The following is an 18,061-nucleotide window of genomic DNA, read 5'->3' on the forward strand; positions in this document are numbered from 1 at the left end:
GAGATGGCGCTAATTGTACGTGCGTCAGATTCCCAGGCATGAGGCTGTCATGATTCGTGCTGCTGAGAGCTTCGACTTTTGAACGGCTTTGTTGGCCACAGTCTGCTTATAAATAAAGCGCTGTCCAATGACTCGGTCAAAGTGAAAAATACCTGTGGCCTGGTGACGTTCCTCAGATAGTGAGTCATCAGAGCGCAACAAAATCAATATTATGCACATGTCGGAGATGTCCGGCCAAAAGGACAACAAAAAGGGCACGAGTAGGAAGTTACATTCTGAGGTCTTAGGTGCTAAAACCACGATCTTATTATGAGGCATGCCCTGTCTCCGGAACAATTTTGACCACCATGGGTTCCTTAAAGTGCACCAAATGTATGGTACACGGGCGTTCTTAAATTTCGCCCCCATCGATGTACGGCCGCTGCGGTCAGAATTTGATCCCGTGCCCCTTCGGGCTTAGCAGCGCTACGCCAAAGTCACTAAGCCACAAAGGCGCGCAGGGGCACCTAAGCACAATCGCGGTTATCTTAGGCCTACAACCACAAGATTAGTTGGTACGGTTTGATTCGAGAAACGGCGTCTATTAGTTTCTCTTGAGTGGAAGCTTCTATATAATAATAGCGACCTCTTCGTACACTTTCTATTAACATATATATAGGTTCTGGGAAAACCCTATAATGTTATTAAATTTCAGCCTCAATTGAGATACTTCGTCACATTTTATTAAGAGTAAAAAGAATGACAACAAACTAAATCATGGGCACATTCCATTTTTGTTATTAACTGTAACGCGATTTTGACTGTTGTGTTTCCTTTCCGCTCAGCGTTGGCTTCCTAGCTGTTGCTTTCCTCAGACGCAGCCAGCTGCTCTCTTATCCAAGGAACGTACGTCGAGACGCGCGTGTAGAAATCAGCCTTGGTCGGATGAGCGCAGCCGTAGGCGAAAGCGGCAACGCCAACTTGAACCGCTTTGCCGCCATTGCCGAGGACGGTAAGTGGCCCGCCGGAATCTCCCTGTAGAACACATAGCCGTCACACGTGGGGCCCGCCACCTTGCTAAGCGAACGTCTTCAAAACAAGGGCATTGAGAAACAACGATGGCAGTAAAAGTGCTTCGAGGCATTTTTGGGATGACTATGTTCAATGGAAAAGGCAGTGTTTTCTTCACCGATTTTTTTTTTCTTTTGAAGGCTTTGTTAGTAGTTCTCGGACGCCAAACGTCAAATCTATTGCATACTGTATGTGCTCTCCGTTGTATTTGACTTGCTTGCTAGCAGAAAATGCTGCGTGCATTATCTGTATATTTCAGTAAATTTTTTATTGTGCCTCGGCACCAATGTACCTTTCTTTATTACGGCTGTAAAAGCGATAATTTTCATTTTCTATGGATTAAAAAAATGTCTGTTGCAGATAATACAATATTAGCCTTTCATTTGGATTATGCAGAGATTCTCACATTACTTGCATGAGAAATAGAAACACGTATTCTAGTTAAAAACCCAAATTTACTAAGTAACTTCATACTAATTAATTTACAGCACGTATTGTAATTTCCAAACCATAGCCGGTGAGTTTGCAAGGCATATCCAATGGCAATGAATTTCCAGAACGACCCCAGTTCAGAGATATTCCCTATCAAACTCAGCGTAAAAATGCTCTGTTGTTCCACTTAATTTTTAACAAAACGCTCTTTCATGCACTGAATTACAAAAGTAACTGGAACACGCACGCATTTCGTCCTACACTCTCGAAAACAATATGTCGGAACTGAAGTCATCCTCGAAATTAATTTCAAGTGGATACGACTTGCAAGCTCACCGGCAATAATTCGTAAATTGCAATATGTGCCAGGGAAGTAACTATTTAAGAAGTTAGTTTTAGGTTTTTATTAATTATTATAATGTGTTTGGTTTCTCGTGCTAGCGTTATCTGCCTTTTCGAAGATTCCAGCACAATCACGAGAATTATACTATCTGCCAATCTGCCACAGGTGATTTTGAAAAACTCTATAGAACTTACAAAATGATCCCCAAGTACATCTGTCATATATATTTCCGTCGTGTCGTGGTAACATTCATCTTGTCAAGCTACTAACTGTAGTAGAATTTAGCTATTACTCTTTTCCTTTCATGTAAAGGAAAAATAACGGTTTGAATTTAACTGCATTGAAAGCACTTTTGGTGTTAAGTAGGTATTGTTTCACACAAATGTAGCAACAGTAAACCATGGCACTATTTCTCGTTTCAGTAACGAATTATGATGAGTGAGAGGATATGATAAATGAAAGGTAGGTAGGTTGGCTACCTACACTGAGGAAAGGGAAAAGGGGACGGAAAGATTAAAAGAAGGAGAGAAAGTCCAGTGGGGATATCGTTCGGTCACTCAGTCTGGATCATAGACGCTGACTCAATCCGGTAGCTTTCAAATATTGAAGCAGCGCGTTTGTGACCTTTTGTAGCTGCGATATGCGAGGCTATGGTCCCAAGATCTTGTTCAAGGTAAGCAGTTTTCGACCTAACTGGTTCAGAGGTCATGTCTTTCATTTTAAAAAGATGGGCAGTAGCAGAGTAGATGTTCTATAGTTTCCTCGACACCGCAGGCATTGCACTCGGCGCTATCGGTCATTACAATCAAAAACGTATGTGCATTGGTGAATGCGACGCCCAAGCGTAAGTGGCACAGCATTGCTTCCTCATTACGCGGAAGCCCTGGTAACAGCCGCAGTTGCATAGATGGATCGAGGGAATGCAATCGATGCTGGGTGAATTCAGGTGTTAGCCACTTCTCCAATGTATACGGTGCGCTAGCTTGCTTAGGTGTTGGGCTGCGTCAGTCCGCGATAAAGGTAGAGAAACAAGGGTTGCTCCTTCATGTGCTTTCCTAGAAGCTGCATTAGCGAGGTCGTTGCCGGAGATACCGCAATGGCCAGGCAGCCACTGAAACACGACGTCGTGTCTTTTCGCGACCATGCGATGGTGCATTTTCTCGTATCTCCGACACGAATTGTTCACAGGACCCACGACGAAGAGATGACAGAAGACATTATGAGGCCGTCTTCGAATCGCGGAATATTGCCCACCGATTAGCCGGTTGGTTGTTAATATAATCAACGGCACCGCGGAGGGCAACAAGCTCCGAACCGGTCGATGTTGTCAAGTGAGAAATCTTGTATCGAATGCTTAGTGATCGTGGTGGTATAACCACTGCGCCGGTGGAGCTGGTCTGAGTGGAAGAGCCATGCGTATATATGTGGACTCGGTCAAAGTAGAAAGTGTGCAAACAATCCAGAGCTGCTTGCTTGAAGGCCAAGGTAGACAGGTCGGTCTTCTTTCTTATCCCTGGAACCGTAAGACGTACTTGAGGTTGTTTTGAACGCAACAAAGCTGAGGTTGAACGTGCTGAGGGTGTGAAGCCCGATGGTAGGGAGGCACGATGGATGTTGACGCCGTTGGAGAAGGACGCCTGTGGTCGTCGTTCTGGCAAGCAGGCAAGAGAGCTTGATTGAATCCCTGAAACATGACGAACATGGACCCTAGTCGTGTCGGTGCTAATGTGAGTCGTGATCGGATAGCCTTGAGCCATTATAATGGTTCCTGCTGTTGAGGTGCTCCGCGGAAGGCCTAGGCAAACACGTAGCGCCTGTGCTGGCACGCTCTGAAGTTCTCGAAGATTTGACTTGCATGTTTTAGCAAGCACGGGAGAGCTATAGCGTAGGAATCAGATAAAAAGTGCTCGATATAACTGTAGAATGGAGCCCACTGACGACCCCCATGTTTTGCCGGTGATGAACTTGAAAACGTGAACAATAGATGTGATCTTCTTCAAGTGGGCAAGCCTGAGGGCTCCAAGAGAGGTTCCGGTCAACAATGACACCCTAAACCGATGATTTCTTTTGTAGCAGATAGGCCGGTCATTGATGCATACTGGATAACGAGACATTTGCGTAAAAGCGACTAACGCAAATTTTCAGTTGAGATGGTAAGGCCTTGTGTGTGAAGATAGTCAGATGCCTGTGTTACTGCTATCTGTAGCCTTGCGCTAACCTGCAGGCGAGTGACCGCTGATGTCCAGATGCAGATGTCGTCGGCGTAGATTGAAACACTCACTGTTTCCGGTAGGGATTCGGTCAGCTCAGGAAGCGCGAGGTTGAAAAAAATAGGGCTCGGAAGACCGCCTTGAGGAATGTCTCGGCATGTGTAGTGGTCGGTAATCGGAACATCTTCCATACGTACGAACAAGGACCTTTGTATCTAGTAGTTACTGATCCATCGACATACTCGTCCTCCTACTTCAACTGTCAAAAGTGCGTCTAGAATGGTTTGATGGCAAACTTTGTCGTAAGCGCCTTTCACGTCAAGAAAGGGTGCTACTGATAATCACTTCCAAGCTTTTTGCTGTTCTACAGACGATACCAGATCGATGACACTGTCAATCGATGAACGGCCTCATCTAAATCCCGCCATAGAATCAGGGTAAGTTTTGAGGTGTTCAAGGTACCATTGGATACGAATGAGGACCATGCGTTCCATAAGCTTCCCGACGCAGCTGGCAAGTGCTATATGCCGATACGATGCCAGTTCGAGCAATGACTTTCCTGTTTTTAGCAGCGGTGCCAAGCGGTTGCGTTTCAATTCCTGTGCCACGACACCATCTCGCCATGAACTCTTAAAAAGACTGAGGAGTTCTCTTCGTGCTTCTTGACCTAGGGGGCGCAAATCAATATATGTTATGCCATCGGGCCCTGGTGAAGACGAACACCTACAGAGCGCCATAGCAGCTTCTAACTCTTGCATAGAGAATGGAGCGTCCATACTTGTATTTCGTGGACCGGGGAAGTCGCCTAAAGTCATGTCAGAGACTAAAGCTGTGGCGCCGGCGACTTTCGCACAAAATTCCTCCGCAACATCTATCTCACGGCGGTTTTGGTAGAAAGCAAGGGCGTTGAAAGGGCGTCGTTGCTGGGGACTTGAGCAAAGACCCCGCAGGGTACGCCACACACGGGACAATGGCTTGCGGGGGTCCAGTGACTCGCAAAAGCATTTCCATCTTCAATCCGCTAGCTTATCCATTCAGGCCTTTATCTTCCTTTACATGCGCCGAGCTTCTTTGAGGTCAAGAATTGACTTCGGGCGCCTGTACCTCCTTTCAGCTCGGCGACTTAGTGCACGAGGCCTTTCCAACTCAATGTCATTTTCTGTACGCTTTGATAAATGTGTGAAGCACCGCGTGCAATCTTGCATTGCGTCTGCAATTATGCCTTCTAAATAGCCTGCGATATGTTTCTTGCATGTGTCTTCTACACGATCTTGAAAGACTGACCAGTCGATTTGGCGAGATACAACCGGTAATGCGGCGACTGGTCCATAGATTCTCACATAGGTCGGAATATGATCACTTCCATGGGTTTCAATATCAGTGAACCACTGCACGCTTGAAGTCAGGCAACGTGACACCACAGTCAAGTCAAGGCAGCTGCTGTACGTTGTTCCTCGCAGAAATGTCGGGCTTCCGTTATTTAGAAGACACAGGTTGTGTCCTCATTCAAAGGACATTAGTGACCTGCCCCTCGAATTTATTCTGGAGCTTCCCCATATATGGCGGTGAGCGTTGAAGTGCCCTGATTATCCAAGGACCGGGAGTAGCAGCCATAATATCTTCTAGTCTCTTGCTGTCAAACTGACTTGTTGGGGATAGGTAGACGCCAATAATAGTAAAAGACAGCCTCTTTTTTTCGCACTAACACAGATGTATTGGTTACCGTCGTGTGGCGCTACGGGTTGCGAAAAATGTGCTAGGTCCTTGCGAATCTAAACCAGTACCTTAATTCTACGGACACACGTGGTTGAAACGAAAGGTTCATATCCTGACAGTCTTATGGAGGCTGATAAGTTAGGCTCACAGATCACCAGCATAGGAAAGTGGTAGTCAAACACGAACTGTCGAAAATCCAAAATACGTGACCTCAGGCCTCTCGCATTCCATTGGAATATGGAGGTACTTCTGACGTCATCCCGGAACGATCGCTGTTGCTGTCGATGAGCCATGGTTCTGCTGTAGAATTTCTCAAGCACTGGACTTCTGAAGGCTCGCTAGAACCGGATTGATGGCATCCATCACTTGCAACGCATTTCGAGCTTTGGTGTCTGCAGCTTGTCGAAAGGAGCATGAATATCATTCACCGAGAGCTGATCATGACCAGAATTTGTTGATCTCAGTCCGAAAACTTGTCAGGAACAGACGAAGTGTCCCTTGCTGTAGAACTCTGATTTCACTGAGTAGCGGCGTGTAGCCTCGGGAGTGCACGCTAAGCGTCAGCAGCCGTGCTGTTCGATGCACCTTTGTCTTTTGAGTTGACTGTTTTTGGCCTGGGCGGTATAGTGGGTGGTAATGTATGTGGCTGGCGCTCTGCAAAGGCTTTGGAGGTTCTTGATCGACGTCGGCGACGTGATCGTCGTCGCCTAAAAGATTTTGCTGCTTCTCGGTGAGACGAGTGGTCTCTAACCATTTTCTTCAGTATTGCCAATTCCTTTCGAATAAAAGGGCATTACTTCGAGGATGCATCGTGAGGGCCACTGCAGTTTGTGCACTTCAGCACATTAGCCTCGTTAGTGGTGTGGGGCCCAGTGCAGCGAGAACAGACGGTAGTGCTTTTGCACACACTACTCACATGGACAAGCTTCATGCACTTCCAGCATTGTAGCGGTTTTGGTATAAACGGGCGAACTGCGTGTCGGAAGTGGCCCACTTTTACATGCTATGGGAGGAATTCGCCCTTAAATATGACCTTAACACGCCATGACGTGCCGAGACGAAACGCGTTTGTGATAATGGTGTTTTCTCTAGCCGGCTTGATTAAGATCGACGCATCGGAGTCGACAACGGTCCCGTCAACATTGTAAATTACGCCAGTACTGACTTGTTTGCCCAGCGGAATATGAGGGCGGACTTCCATGCCGTCAGGTTCCGTGACTTTGCGTAAATAACCCAACGCAGCCACGTGTTCTACGTCAATGGCTAGCACGTTCTTACGGGTGTTCATTCTGATGTCTTTGATTTCATTCGGCACCAGCGCCTCTAGATGGGAAGACACGGCTTGACTGTTGAGGCGCCTCAGGTTGTCAGTGGCGAGAATTGGCACGAACAGGATGGTGAGCTCCTCGGTATTGCGTGAAGATCCCACGGTGGACTAACTCGAATTCGATGATGCGGTGAGAAATCTTCGCTTTGCTTTACGACTCCGCACCAGCTCCAAGGTATCGTCACCAGAATCGTCACTGCTGACATAGTACTGCATGGTGTCGTCGCTGTCAGTATCGCTCTCGGTGCTGTTGCGCTTCCTGGAGGCAGCCGCCGTGGGCACTGCCGAGTCGGGCGGACGAGCGTGAGGCTCCATCTCCATGGCAGTGAAGGAGGAAACAGCAGTTCACTGGCAAAGCCTAGGAAATTCACAAAATGAGTAGAGCTGGAAGACTCGTCGTTCTGCCTGAGAGACGCGTATGATGATTGGCAACTATGATGGATTGCCAATAGACGCGTATATCTCGCATAACTTTTTCTATGTCACTGACGATTACACTGACAGAAAGTCAAAGAGGAGAATGTGATTGCGTGTAGATTTTCTAGATACTCCTTGTAATTACCAATTAATTAGATTTTAATTCATTCTGCAGTGAAAAATGTGGCATATTTTCATAAGAACACCTTAATCAACAGCTTATAACTCAAGCATAAGGTAAATATTGACTAAATGCTTTTCGAAGAAGGGAAGAAAATAGGGTAGGCTTTGTCAGGGACGCAGCCGCAGTGTGGTCCAGAGTCTCTTAATGCCATTCTTGAATTGAACGCAGGGGGGGGGGGGTGAGGATCCCGAGCTATAGCAGGAAATTTTCGCAACGAACTACAGATTTGTCGTCCTCACAACACATTAGGAACGCTAGTTTGGAGTTATTAAATTACACCTACTACAGCATAGGGAGGTCTATGGAGTGAAACCATACCTGCTCGGATGGAGAAAGCTATACTCTCGAGCTACGCTTCTCTGAACACCGCGCACGGCGCTAAATTTGCCTCCTATTGAGTCCTGCGTGGCGCGATAACGGTGTCTTGCGCGCACGTGACACCTACATGATCAGGTAATGGCTCTTTCCCTCTGCGCAACGTTATGAAAGTGCGGTGTGTGAGTTGTATGATTACTAGGCTGTTACATCGCTTTCACCAACATTTAGCCTGTTTAGGGACGTTTCACGTCAAAAAAATATTTATTTCCGATTAGGGCGAGAACGCTGTATGCGGTACATCCCGTCGAACATTGGAGTTCATTTAGTAACGTGGGCATATGTACCAATACTGTTGCATCTTGAGATCCGGTGGGATAAGAACTTGGTTCAGCCTAAACACCGCCGTCTGCTCCCTCGCCGGACTGGCAGAACTTGCTAAAAGAAGCGACGTGCACAAATGTGTGCACCATAATCGAGAGGGTCAATCGCTGGTTGAAATAAAAGTGTTAAGCTTGCGTATAGGCGGCAGGTATTGGAATACTATTGATTGACCCAGCAGTCGACTGCGCATTGGTATCTACAAGAAAATAAAGGTGTCCTTAAGGCACATATGAAATTTGTGGCATGGTGGCCAATAAATATTAAATTGTATTTGATAACACGCCACTGGCTTATGAGCTTCCAAGAAAATTTATTGCTCGCGATATAAAGAGCGGTGTGCAAACGGTCAGTACTAATTTGCTACGGCTACAAAGAGCCAATCATCATGAAGGTAAAATAGAACTAATTTGCAGGGCTAAGTTCTTATTAATTATTTACTTGCACTGATAGCGAAAAATGTCATTATGGTAGATCATTCCTGCTATTTAAAATAGAAAACTAAACAGGAGACAAATCAACTAAGCCCGAAGAAACAATATGAGCGACTACCACGTCCTGAAAGAAGCGCACGGCAATGGAGAGAAATATCACTGCACAATCTGAGCTTTTCATGGCAGCTGAGAGATCTAAAAGACACGCTGAACTTTATATACCTCAACATAGCACAGTAAAATCAACATATATTCAGCAGAAGGAATAAAAAAAATATCCCCTGAAGAATTTTTCCACATTGTAAGATTGGCTGAAGAACAGATTTCCTATTGAACGCGTTGTAGGTCTCCACTTTTGAAAAACATCATTAACTAGAAAGTTCTCTAGACATCCGTAGTTGGACTGCAAATTTTCCAATTACCTCATGCTCAACGGAACAACGCCCTGCAGTAGCCGTTGGCTAACCTAAGCTGACGAACAACGTTACCCGACACACTCAAGAGAAAAAAAAAATCCGCCTCCGTTCTATTCTGTGGAAGTGGATGTACAGCGCAGCTGTTGCCGACGTTAGGCAAGAGCCATCAATCCATCGGACGTTAGACGACGTTGCACAAGCACCACCACCACCACCACAAGCGGCGTACGGCATGTACGCACGAACGTGGCCGTAAGTGCAGCATGCGTCCTCATTCTTCTAGGATCTCGACCAAGCGCAAGTCTCTTATTTAACCAAGTGAATTCTTCTAATTTCGTCAGACAGTTGGTTAAGTGCGACTTACACACAAGCTGCAGAGTCTCGGACTGTAGTTCGAATATACGAGAATACATGCGTCTGCTAGGCGAAAACTCCAACACAAAATCCCTTTTTCATCTGCCGTTTGAGGTCTGTCCGAGTGGCCGCGGTCGGTAGGTGGCGGTACTGTTTTTCGACGAGCACAGAACGAGCCCGCACAGAATCCCGACCAACTAGAGGCTAACAGCTTCGCTGTAAAGCAGAGGACGGCACGCATGTCAAGTATCTTGCTGTCGCGTGCCTCTCAATTACGGCTTGGCGCCCTCGCATGCTTCGTGTTAAAGCACTGTAGAGGCATTGTTGGCAATGTGCCGTTAAGGAATCGTGAAGCGACCGAACAGACCGCCGAATGAGGCATTGGAGAGACATTTAGTTGAACTTTGTCATGTCCGTACCGTCGCCTCTCTCCTCTTTAAGCCGATTCTATACAGGGCATTTGCATCCTAGGACACTATCCGATTAATTCTTCCGATGAGTTCTATCTGATGAGGCTTTTTTAACGGAATCCATTCAGCGGATATAAAGCTCGGTTGCGTTCGAGGTCGTTTTCACTTTTTTTCTGGTTTAGTTATTGTATTTTATAAATAAGTTTATTTAATTGAATAATGATCAATCACTAGGACATTCGAAGTCAGCTTAGGGACATAAAGGTTGTTTCCAGTTGGTTGGTTTATAATGCCTAGGGAAAGAATATTCTGCGCTAAGCAGACAACTATGAGAAGATAGAGATATGGACTAGCAAGAGCGTTGAATTCATTGAACGATTAACTCGATAAAACTTTCAACACGAAACTTTCAAGTAATCGAAACATTTAACGCGTTTAAATTTGGACCGGCCCACGTTTATAGTTGCTCATCCTTGTTTGTGATGGGTTGCCATTTTGATGTTATATCATCGATGTTCATTTTAATTTTCAATATTTGAAAACACACTTAACGGGTGCTTTTTGTCATCTGGGACGACACAGTGATCTGTGTCAAAGTTTCTGTCGAAATCATTGAAGAACTGGCGGCATGTATATGACTGAACCATCTTCCATGCAATGACATGCCTTTCTTTTGTATTTTGTATAAACACTTTAGGCGATCACTTTCCAGTAATATTGTGAAAAGTTGAATGTAATGTTCAATCTTATTGGCTATGGGTATCGGGAAGATCGTGCGAACTTACCCGTGGAAAAGAAAAACCAATAATAAACACGCCGGTTCTTTTACCGTTATTATCGTCTTCGGCAATTGCGCTGTTAATATGTTACTAAACCTTCAACTGTTATAAAAGCTGCCCCAAGTTTTTTTTTGCAAGATATGGTACGAGTTGGTTACCACTGTTATGAATTACCAGTATAGTTTTTCCCCTTGTAATCGTATATCGATGGGTATTAAGGCCATCTGTCGTGATGTGGCAAGACACTCCGGCAAGATTACGTGGTTTCAGAGGATATTGTACCAAGGAACTTGAGAGGACGAATATAAAACGGAGGTGTGTTATGGGAATAATCTCTACTGATTTCGTACTAATTGTATGGTGAACTGCTTTCAAAGCTTCACTGTGCTAATTTTTAAAACGAAACGTGGAATAAAAACATTTTAATCTACGCACCCGTGCGAATATAATGTGATGAACTGTCTTCCAAAATAGCGATTCGCAAAAGATAGGTTGCGCTAACTGTAAAGGGACACTGAAGGAAAACTTACGTTGAGCCATTATAAATTAAATTACGCGTCTCCAATACTAAAAAAAAAGCACTCGTACCGCGAGAAGTTGCTTGGTAAGCCAAAAAAGCCGCCAGGACATAATACAGGCGGCGACGCCACCTTCAACTGTTCACACCACGACGTTATGTATTCGAGATCGGCCCCTCGCGCCGCGTTAACCATTAATCGGTGACAATGAATTACATTGTCCTCTAAGGACACCAAATACTGAATCTAAAGAAATAGTTTCAAGAAGTGTTGCATGCGCCACAAATACCGAAGTACGGCAAAATACTTTAAGATATGTGACGTTGCAGTGACGTAATGTAGATGGCGTTTCGCCAGAGTTTAATAAAGAAACATTGAGCTAATTTTATTATTTTCTTGATAATAAAAAGATTACCACGCCTTTAACGAAAATGCAGTAATGGTTGGTTAGTCTAAACTGATCTTCTGTTTTTCTTTAGCCTCCTCTTAGAAAATGTCCGTATTGTTCACTTTTGCTCTGAGAAAAGTTTGATGAATCATCCTCACCTTGCATATTCCTTTCCCTTTTCTTCTCGCGCACAAGACGCCGTCCCGCGTTAGCCTTTTGGCAAGCTCTTCCTTGCTGAAGCTTTCCTTACAACGGTTGTAAGGAAGTATCGTCTGGGTGATGCGAAGCAAATCCAAGCCACTCTTGTTGCCTGTTGGGATAAACAGCTAGTGTATGAGCTGTGCTCATCCTGACGTGTAGTGCAAATATCAAGAATTCAACTCGCACAAGCAAGAAACCTAATCTGTATTCGCACAAAAGAGTTACACTGAGGAAGCTCTCGTCCCCCCAGACAATATTCCCCACATTGCCCACACGGAGACATTGTACCCGACGGAAATTAGCAGGTTAAAAACGTAACTACACTTGTTAATTGAAACGAAAGGGCTGGACATACAGGCACATCGTATGTGTTCGTGTTGAAAGCAGTGACATTACAGCAGTGACTTCAACATCGCGTCCCAAAGTTGCCAAGGTAAGAAACAGCTAAATAAAAATGTGCTGCAGGATAAAGCGCAGACCATAAGAAACGCAGTCAGCGTATTGTGTAAGTGGCTTTAAGATGTTTTTGAAACTACGTAAAAGTGAATGAAATTACAATGAACAGCTGGGATGACACGTATCTGAATGGTCACGATGAAATCTTCAGTTTCTTTTTAGGAAATCATTCGCTCGCCAAAACCATCACAAGATGCTCTTCTCGAAGATATATCAGGGGCTCAGAGAGTAGCGGTTTCAGTTCTGACCGTTTGGTATTGACGGAACTTTATCAATAGTGAAACGAATGAGTGGTTATTGGCAACTAGTGCTACAAAGAACGGTAATCTCAAGCGTAGATTGCAAAATGACGTAACGAAGCGTGAGAAAAGCCGAGCCCACCAAATTCTTACAGCACGCACATTAAGCGATGCACCAGAGTATTTTCAAGGCATAAAGTCAGCGATGGTAGCATTGGTCATTGTCCTCCTAACGTATGCACTTCTGCTCATTTTTCAGCTTCAGCTAGTGGGTGCGTTTAGTAAGTAAGGAATAACTCGACATGAAACTAGTTTGCATTAAAAAAACAGCTAGTTTAACATTTTCTGTATACATCATTGCACATGAATTATAGCAGAAGAATGTCTCAGTGACACAAACTCATCGTTGATACTACGGGGTGACGGCATTCACCTTTTTTACGCAATTACGCAACCTTTTTCTTGCACGTAGTTGCGTTAATGGAGACACTTGTATATCGTTTAAGACTGAATTAACACAGAAAAGCAGTGGTTCGGGACAGTTTTAATCCGCAACTTTTCTATTTTAACGCAGAATTTTTGGACAACTCCGAAACACACAAACCAACAGGTGCGAGCGCTAACTTCGAACTGAAGTTTAATGCCAGGCACTTTCAATAAATACACATAGGAACTCAAGGAAAAAAGAACCAGCCAAACACATGTTAGAGAAAGCACGTGCGTACTGTCGATAATTATTGAGCTGTTATCAGCTGCGTCGGATAAAAACAAAAATAACCGTTTCTTTGCAGATAAAGAAGCGGGTGACAAGTTCACGCGCTTTCGATGGTCAGATTTTATTGCTGTGGCTTGGATAATTTTGCATGTTCAGCGATCACTTTACAGCGTATACCTAAAATTAGGCACGAAAGAAATTTAGAATTTAAAGCGTAAGACTCGACAAGCTAGATTCTATGAAAGGCACATTGTGTTGCATCTTGAGAAGAAATGTTGTTCGTCTCGTTTTCTGCAAGCTTGCTTATCAAATTCAAATGCAAGACACTGCCGATTAAAAAGAGTAGTTAGAATAGTACTATGTAACTATTAGACACTGTGTGTCGCGTGAAGCGGCTTGTTTTAGAGATAATGTAAGTTAACTGATGCACCTCCCGCGTTGAGCTACTAAAAGAACAGCACATCTCATTGCGTCAGGTGACTCCGAGGTAGAACATAATGAGCTGAAATTTGTTTCTGCTGTCGGGGAGTGCCGCTGAAAAACTGATTTTACCGAGGAGAAAACTACGTAAGTACTCCCAAGCGTACATTGTTTTGCTTTTTGAAAGTTATTCTTTTTGACCAGATTATTGCAGTGATGAACTTATCCCTCAGCGCGAGAGGCCCTCATTCGAAATTTCTTGAATGCTGTTGGTGGTTCTATAATGAAAGAGTCATGTTTTATCAGAGTGGTCTCGTCACGCGAACATTTTTGTGTACTAGCGAATGTACACATGCACTATAGTGAAGGCTTGTTATTGCATGCATGAATGACAGATTGATTTAATGACTGAGGACCGCCTTCGGAACTATGGTTGTGATTTGAGTGCTGTCTGTCTTTTTGGGCACAACTTGGCTCGAAGAAAAGCTTACATTCTTGGCTCACACTTTGGACAATACCCAATTCTTGACCGTCGGTACAACGTGTACAACGTGGCAGTATTGAAGTAATGGTACAGTCGCCATCATAAGGATCGCTAAAGGCGGAAAAATGGGCTATTCGCTTTGGGTTAAGCTCAAAGGCGCAGGCAAGGGGATTCTAGCTGCGATTACTCACGTGCGGACAATCTCCCCCAGCCAGAAATTGCAGCCTTTCTTCCCACAAGGTTGCTTGGCTTCCATGGTAAGCAAACTGGTCTTACGAATCTGTCGAACTTAAACGGTTCGGTTGTCTGCGAAAAAAAGAGTGGAGCTTAGGAGGACATCTGATGTGTTACCGTTACTCATAAATGATTCTCATTCTTTGATTACGGACCTGCTAAGTTCACTTAGTGTGTGACAGCTGGCGTTTAAAGGATGTGTCACATCTGCGCCAAATCCATGAGTGGCGCTAACTAACAGGCACATGCGGGACGAGATCTAGTGCACTAATGCTTAAGAATATAGACGAGAGAAAAGCAGCTGGACTTAGCTAGAATGGCCGAGCACCGCACTTGCAATACGGATAGCCGCGGACTAGGCTTCCCATAGTGTCCACAAGTGGTGTTGGTGAACCCATCAATTCTCCGTTTCACCTATTATTCCTATATTTAAATTATAAAAAAAACACCTAATTTGCCGTATCTTTGCTTCGGCTTCATTGTTTGTTGGCTTTATAAGTTCGTGATAAATGAAAATTGAGCCCGTCTCTTCCTCTCGTCGCTATTTGCTTTACACACTGCCTTTTCAAAGTAAAGATATATAATACCTTGAAGCTAACCTCTTGCCTTCGGCGTAATTTGAACCTTCGGGCGTTTCTATTAAAGTCATCGGAACAAGACTCTGTAGTTCAAATCAAGACAGGGTTCGCACTTAAAAACAGGAAAAAGAAAGGCGATGGTAATAAATATGTTTCTTGGATAAGCTATTCCGTGATGTGGTTATAAAATTTTAGCTCTTATTTTACAACGTGGCTGCAAACGACGATTTCTGAAACTATGCCTTCACAATTGTCGTAACTGTTCAGATACAAGCATCGGCGAAATTGTTGATGTTTGGTGAATCTGCCGGAGCTATGGTGGTTTCCTACATGCGAGTTTGATTGGCATTTATTTCTGCAGTGTTTCAACTCGTGAACCATCGGACGTAAACCTTCAAAACTAAAATTCCCGGCCGAGCCACGGAAACGCTGGAACGCAAGCTCTAGGGCTCCAGCCCGGCCACGGTAGAACAAACCTTGGTTTGGTACCTCGGTAAGCGACAGCTTGCGCATTAGCACAAAAGAGGTGCTGCAGATTTCAGCGACAAACGCGCCCCTCAACCAGCATGGTTGACCTTGCGGAGAGCGTGGTACTCCTATCAGCAATAATACATCTCCAGAGAGAAGACACGGCTAGCGTGACGTTGTAGATATGCGCCACGGTGCCACAGTACGATATGAAATGGGCAGCAAATTTTGTGGACGAACGCGTCCCCTAGCTTCTGTCTTCTGCACCAGCTAGAAAATGCGCGCGTTAACTTTTGATTACGGTAGCAATTATATGGATACTTCAGGCGAATTTCTGCCGTCGTCGTCGTCATCGCCGTTCGATTCGCCATTTTGAATGTATTTCCTAAGAGTTGAGTACCTGGCAACTTATCCATTTTTTTGGGCAAAATATCCAAATAACCCGCGACTGACTGCCAGCCGAAGTCTGCGCTAATATCTTTGTGCCAGAAGAAACCAGGGTATCGCAGGGGTTGAAGGGAGACCGTGATGGGGGGGGGGGAGGGTTCATCGCGATATGCTGCGTGCATAAAAGTTGTGGTTATCATTATAGCAAAGAGTCGAGACAAAGTCGCAATTTCGCTCGAAAGGCAAAGCACTGATAGCGATCGCAAAGCATCAGATAATTTACACGATGTGACCTTCTTAATTGTATAGGTAATATCAGTAAACGTAAACATTTTCTTAGAATCTAAGCAAGTATGGTGTCACGAGCGTGCAGACAAGCGTAGAGATCTCACTGGGTGGACGCGATCACTCGCTCTCAGAAAGCTGGCTTGATGAGAAACGCCGGCAGCGTGGAGCGTACGCTTCGAGCAGCCTCCTGCTTCGACAGGTCTTGGAAACTTATATTACGGGAGAGCCAACGCAAGCCGACAAGCATGCAGCGCCCATAAGGTCAACAGCCACCTCAGCTTGGCCGCAGTCATGGCATTCGCTGCAGATGACCGCCAAGATACAATGCGAAGGCCGCGTAGGAACTCAGCCACACGGAAAGCCATGCGCTGCCGCGGCCGGGCAGGACAACGCGACGCGCGTTTGCCTTCATTAGCGCACTCTTGATCACGTGACCTTCGATAATGGGTGCGCGGGAAGATGGCGCGCATCAAGCCACGATCCTAGGGACTTTGCACGATCTCTCTCCCTCGGCTCATCCTTGCAAGCCTGCCCTCACGCGCACAGCATAGGATGCGTGCGCCGGTCATTCTCCTCGCGACATCATAGTAACGGTGAGCGCGAAAACTTGCCTAGCGTGTCTGTACAATTGCACCACAAGCCAGTCGTTATCAAAGAATACGTAAGAGATTCGTTACACGATGGCTTTACAAAAAATGTTTCGTTTGATTGACAATGCAACAAGGCTTCGGAGATGGCTCGGAGGAAGAGAACTAACCTTTGCCAACGCGATGTCATGACCAAGTTCTCCAGGAATGTATGAAGGATGGCTGAATAAGGCGGCAACGCCAACTCTTGAGCCTCGAAGTTTTTCAGTGCTGTTGTAGATAATTACGGCTCCGTCAAGGTAGATCCGTCTAAAAGATCAGAAGAGAAAACGAATTGATTCCAGTTTTTGGCTATCTTACAGCACTCAAGTTAAATACAAATAGAGCACAGGGCCAACAAAGTATTTTAGTTGAATAATATACACGGTGTCATGGTTAACGTTCGCCAAGGTCTTAGAAATACACAGTAGGATAAACGACGACGCAACCGATGGTATTCTGCCAACAGTGACGTACCACTCCCGGATGTTATCTTTTCACAATTGAACTATACATAAATAGATGAGATTTTTTTAATGAACGTTTTTATTTACTGAATTGAGGGCTAGGATTGTGACGGAAAAGTAGTATTTGTGTTTTAACACACCATATTCAGTTGTTGTCAGTGGGCGATGTGTCAGGTAACTATTTTTTCGACTTTATAAAGAAAGCGCACTCTGCGCAATGCCCGGCTTGGAGGCCACGTGAAAGTGATGCGGCATCGATCAGTATCGGCGTTGGTCACCGCGAACTGCGAGCTACCTTTCCCATGTGAAGCGCGAAGCCAATGGAGTGCGCAGCGGCATCGAGGAGGAGGACAAAGGCATTGAGCAGAGTTAATTTTTCCCAGTAACGCCTGGGACCTCTGGTGTGGCGGCGCGGGGATGCGTAATCATGCGGCTATTTTCATATTTCTCACGTTTTCTTTATAAGGTGGAAAAAACAATTACGCGAGACATGGCACAGTGAAAGCAACTGAATCGGCTGTTTTAAAACACGATGATTACCGTGATATGAACATTTGTGACCTCAATTGAATAAATTAAATGTTCGTTAATTATTATTATGTAATTATCGATAGATCAATCATTAACAAAAATCCTCCTGGAGCACTACGTCCCCGCTGACAGACTATCATTGGTTGCGTACTCATATATACCGTATTTTATTTTCAAGAGCTTGGGTAACGTTAGCTGGAATGCACCGCACGGAAAAAAAGATATGGCTGGTCCCTCTTTCATGGGAATCGGTAGAATACGAAAGTAAATTACATGTCTTCACAGAGGCTGTT

General features: G+C 44.9%; 1 protein-coding gene across 1 annotated transcript in view; it reads right to left on the reverse strand.

Moving 5' to 3' along the window:
- Positions 1-723: 723 nt before the first annotated feature.
- Positions 724-18,061, reverse strand: part of LOC142564338 (venom peptide isomerase heavy chain-like) — a 42,603-nt gene continuing 25,265 nt past the window's right edge. Inside the window, exons 5-8 of the mRNA XM_075675310.1 lie at positions 16,902-17,040; positions 14,381-14,495; positions 11,833-11,984; positions 724-1,014 (exon numbers count right to left, since the gene is read on the reverse strand). Coding sequence (XP_075531425.1) covers positions 835-1,014; positions 11,833-11,984; positions 14,381-14,495; positions 16,902-17,040 — 586 coding nt within the window. The 3' untranslated portion in view covers positions 724-834. The remainder of the gene's footprint in view (positions 1,015-11,832; positions 11,985-14,380; positions 14,496-16,901; positions 17,041-18,061) is intronic.

The sequence above is a fragment of the Dermacentor variabilis genome, chromosome 11 (assembly GCF_050947875.1).
Source record: "Dermacentor variabilis isolate Ectoservices chromosome 11, ASM5094787v1, whole genome shotgun sequence".
Classification (NCBI taxonomy): Eukaryota; Metazoa; Arthropoda; class Arachnida; order Ixodida; family Ixodidae; genus Dermacentor; species Dermacentor variabilis.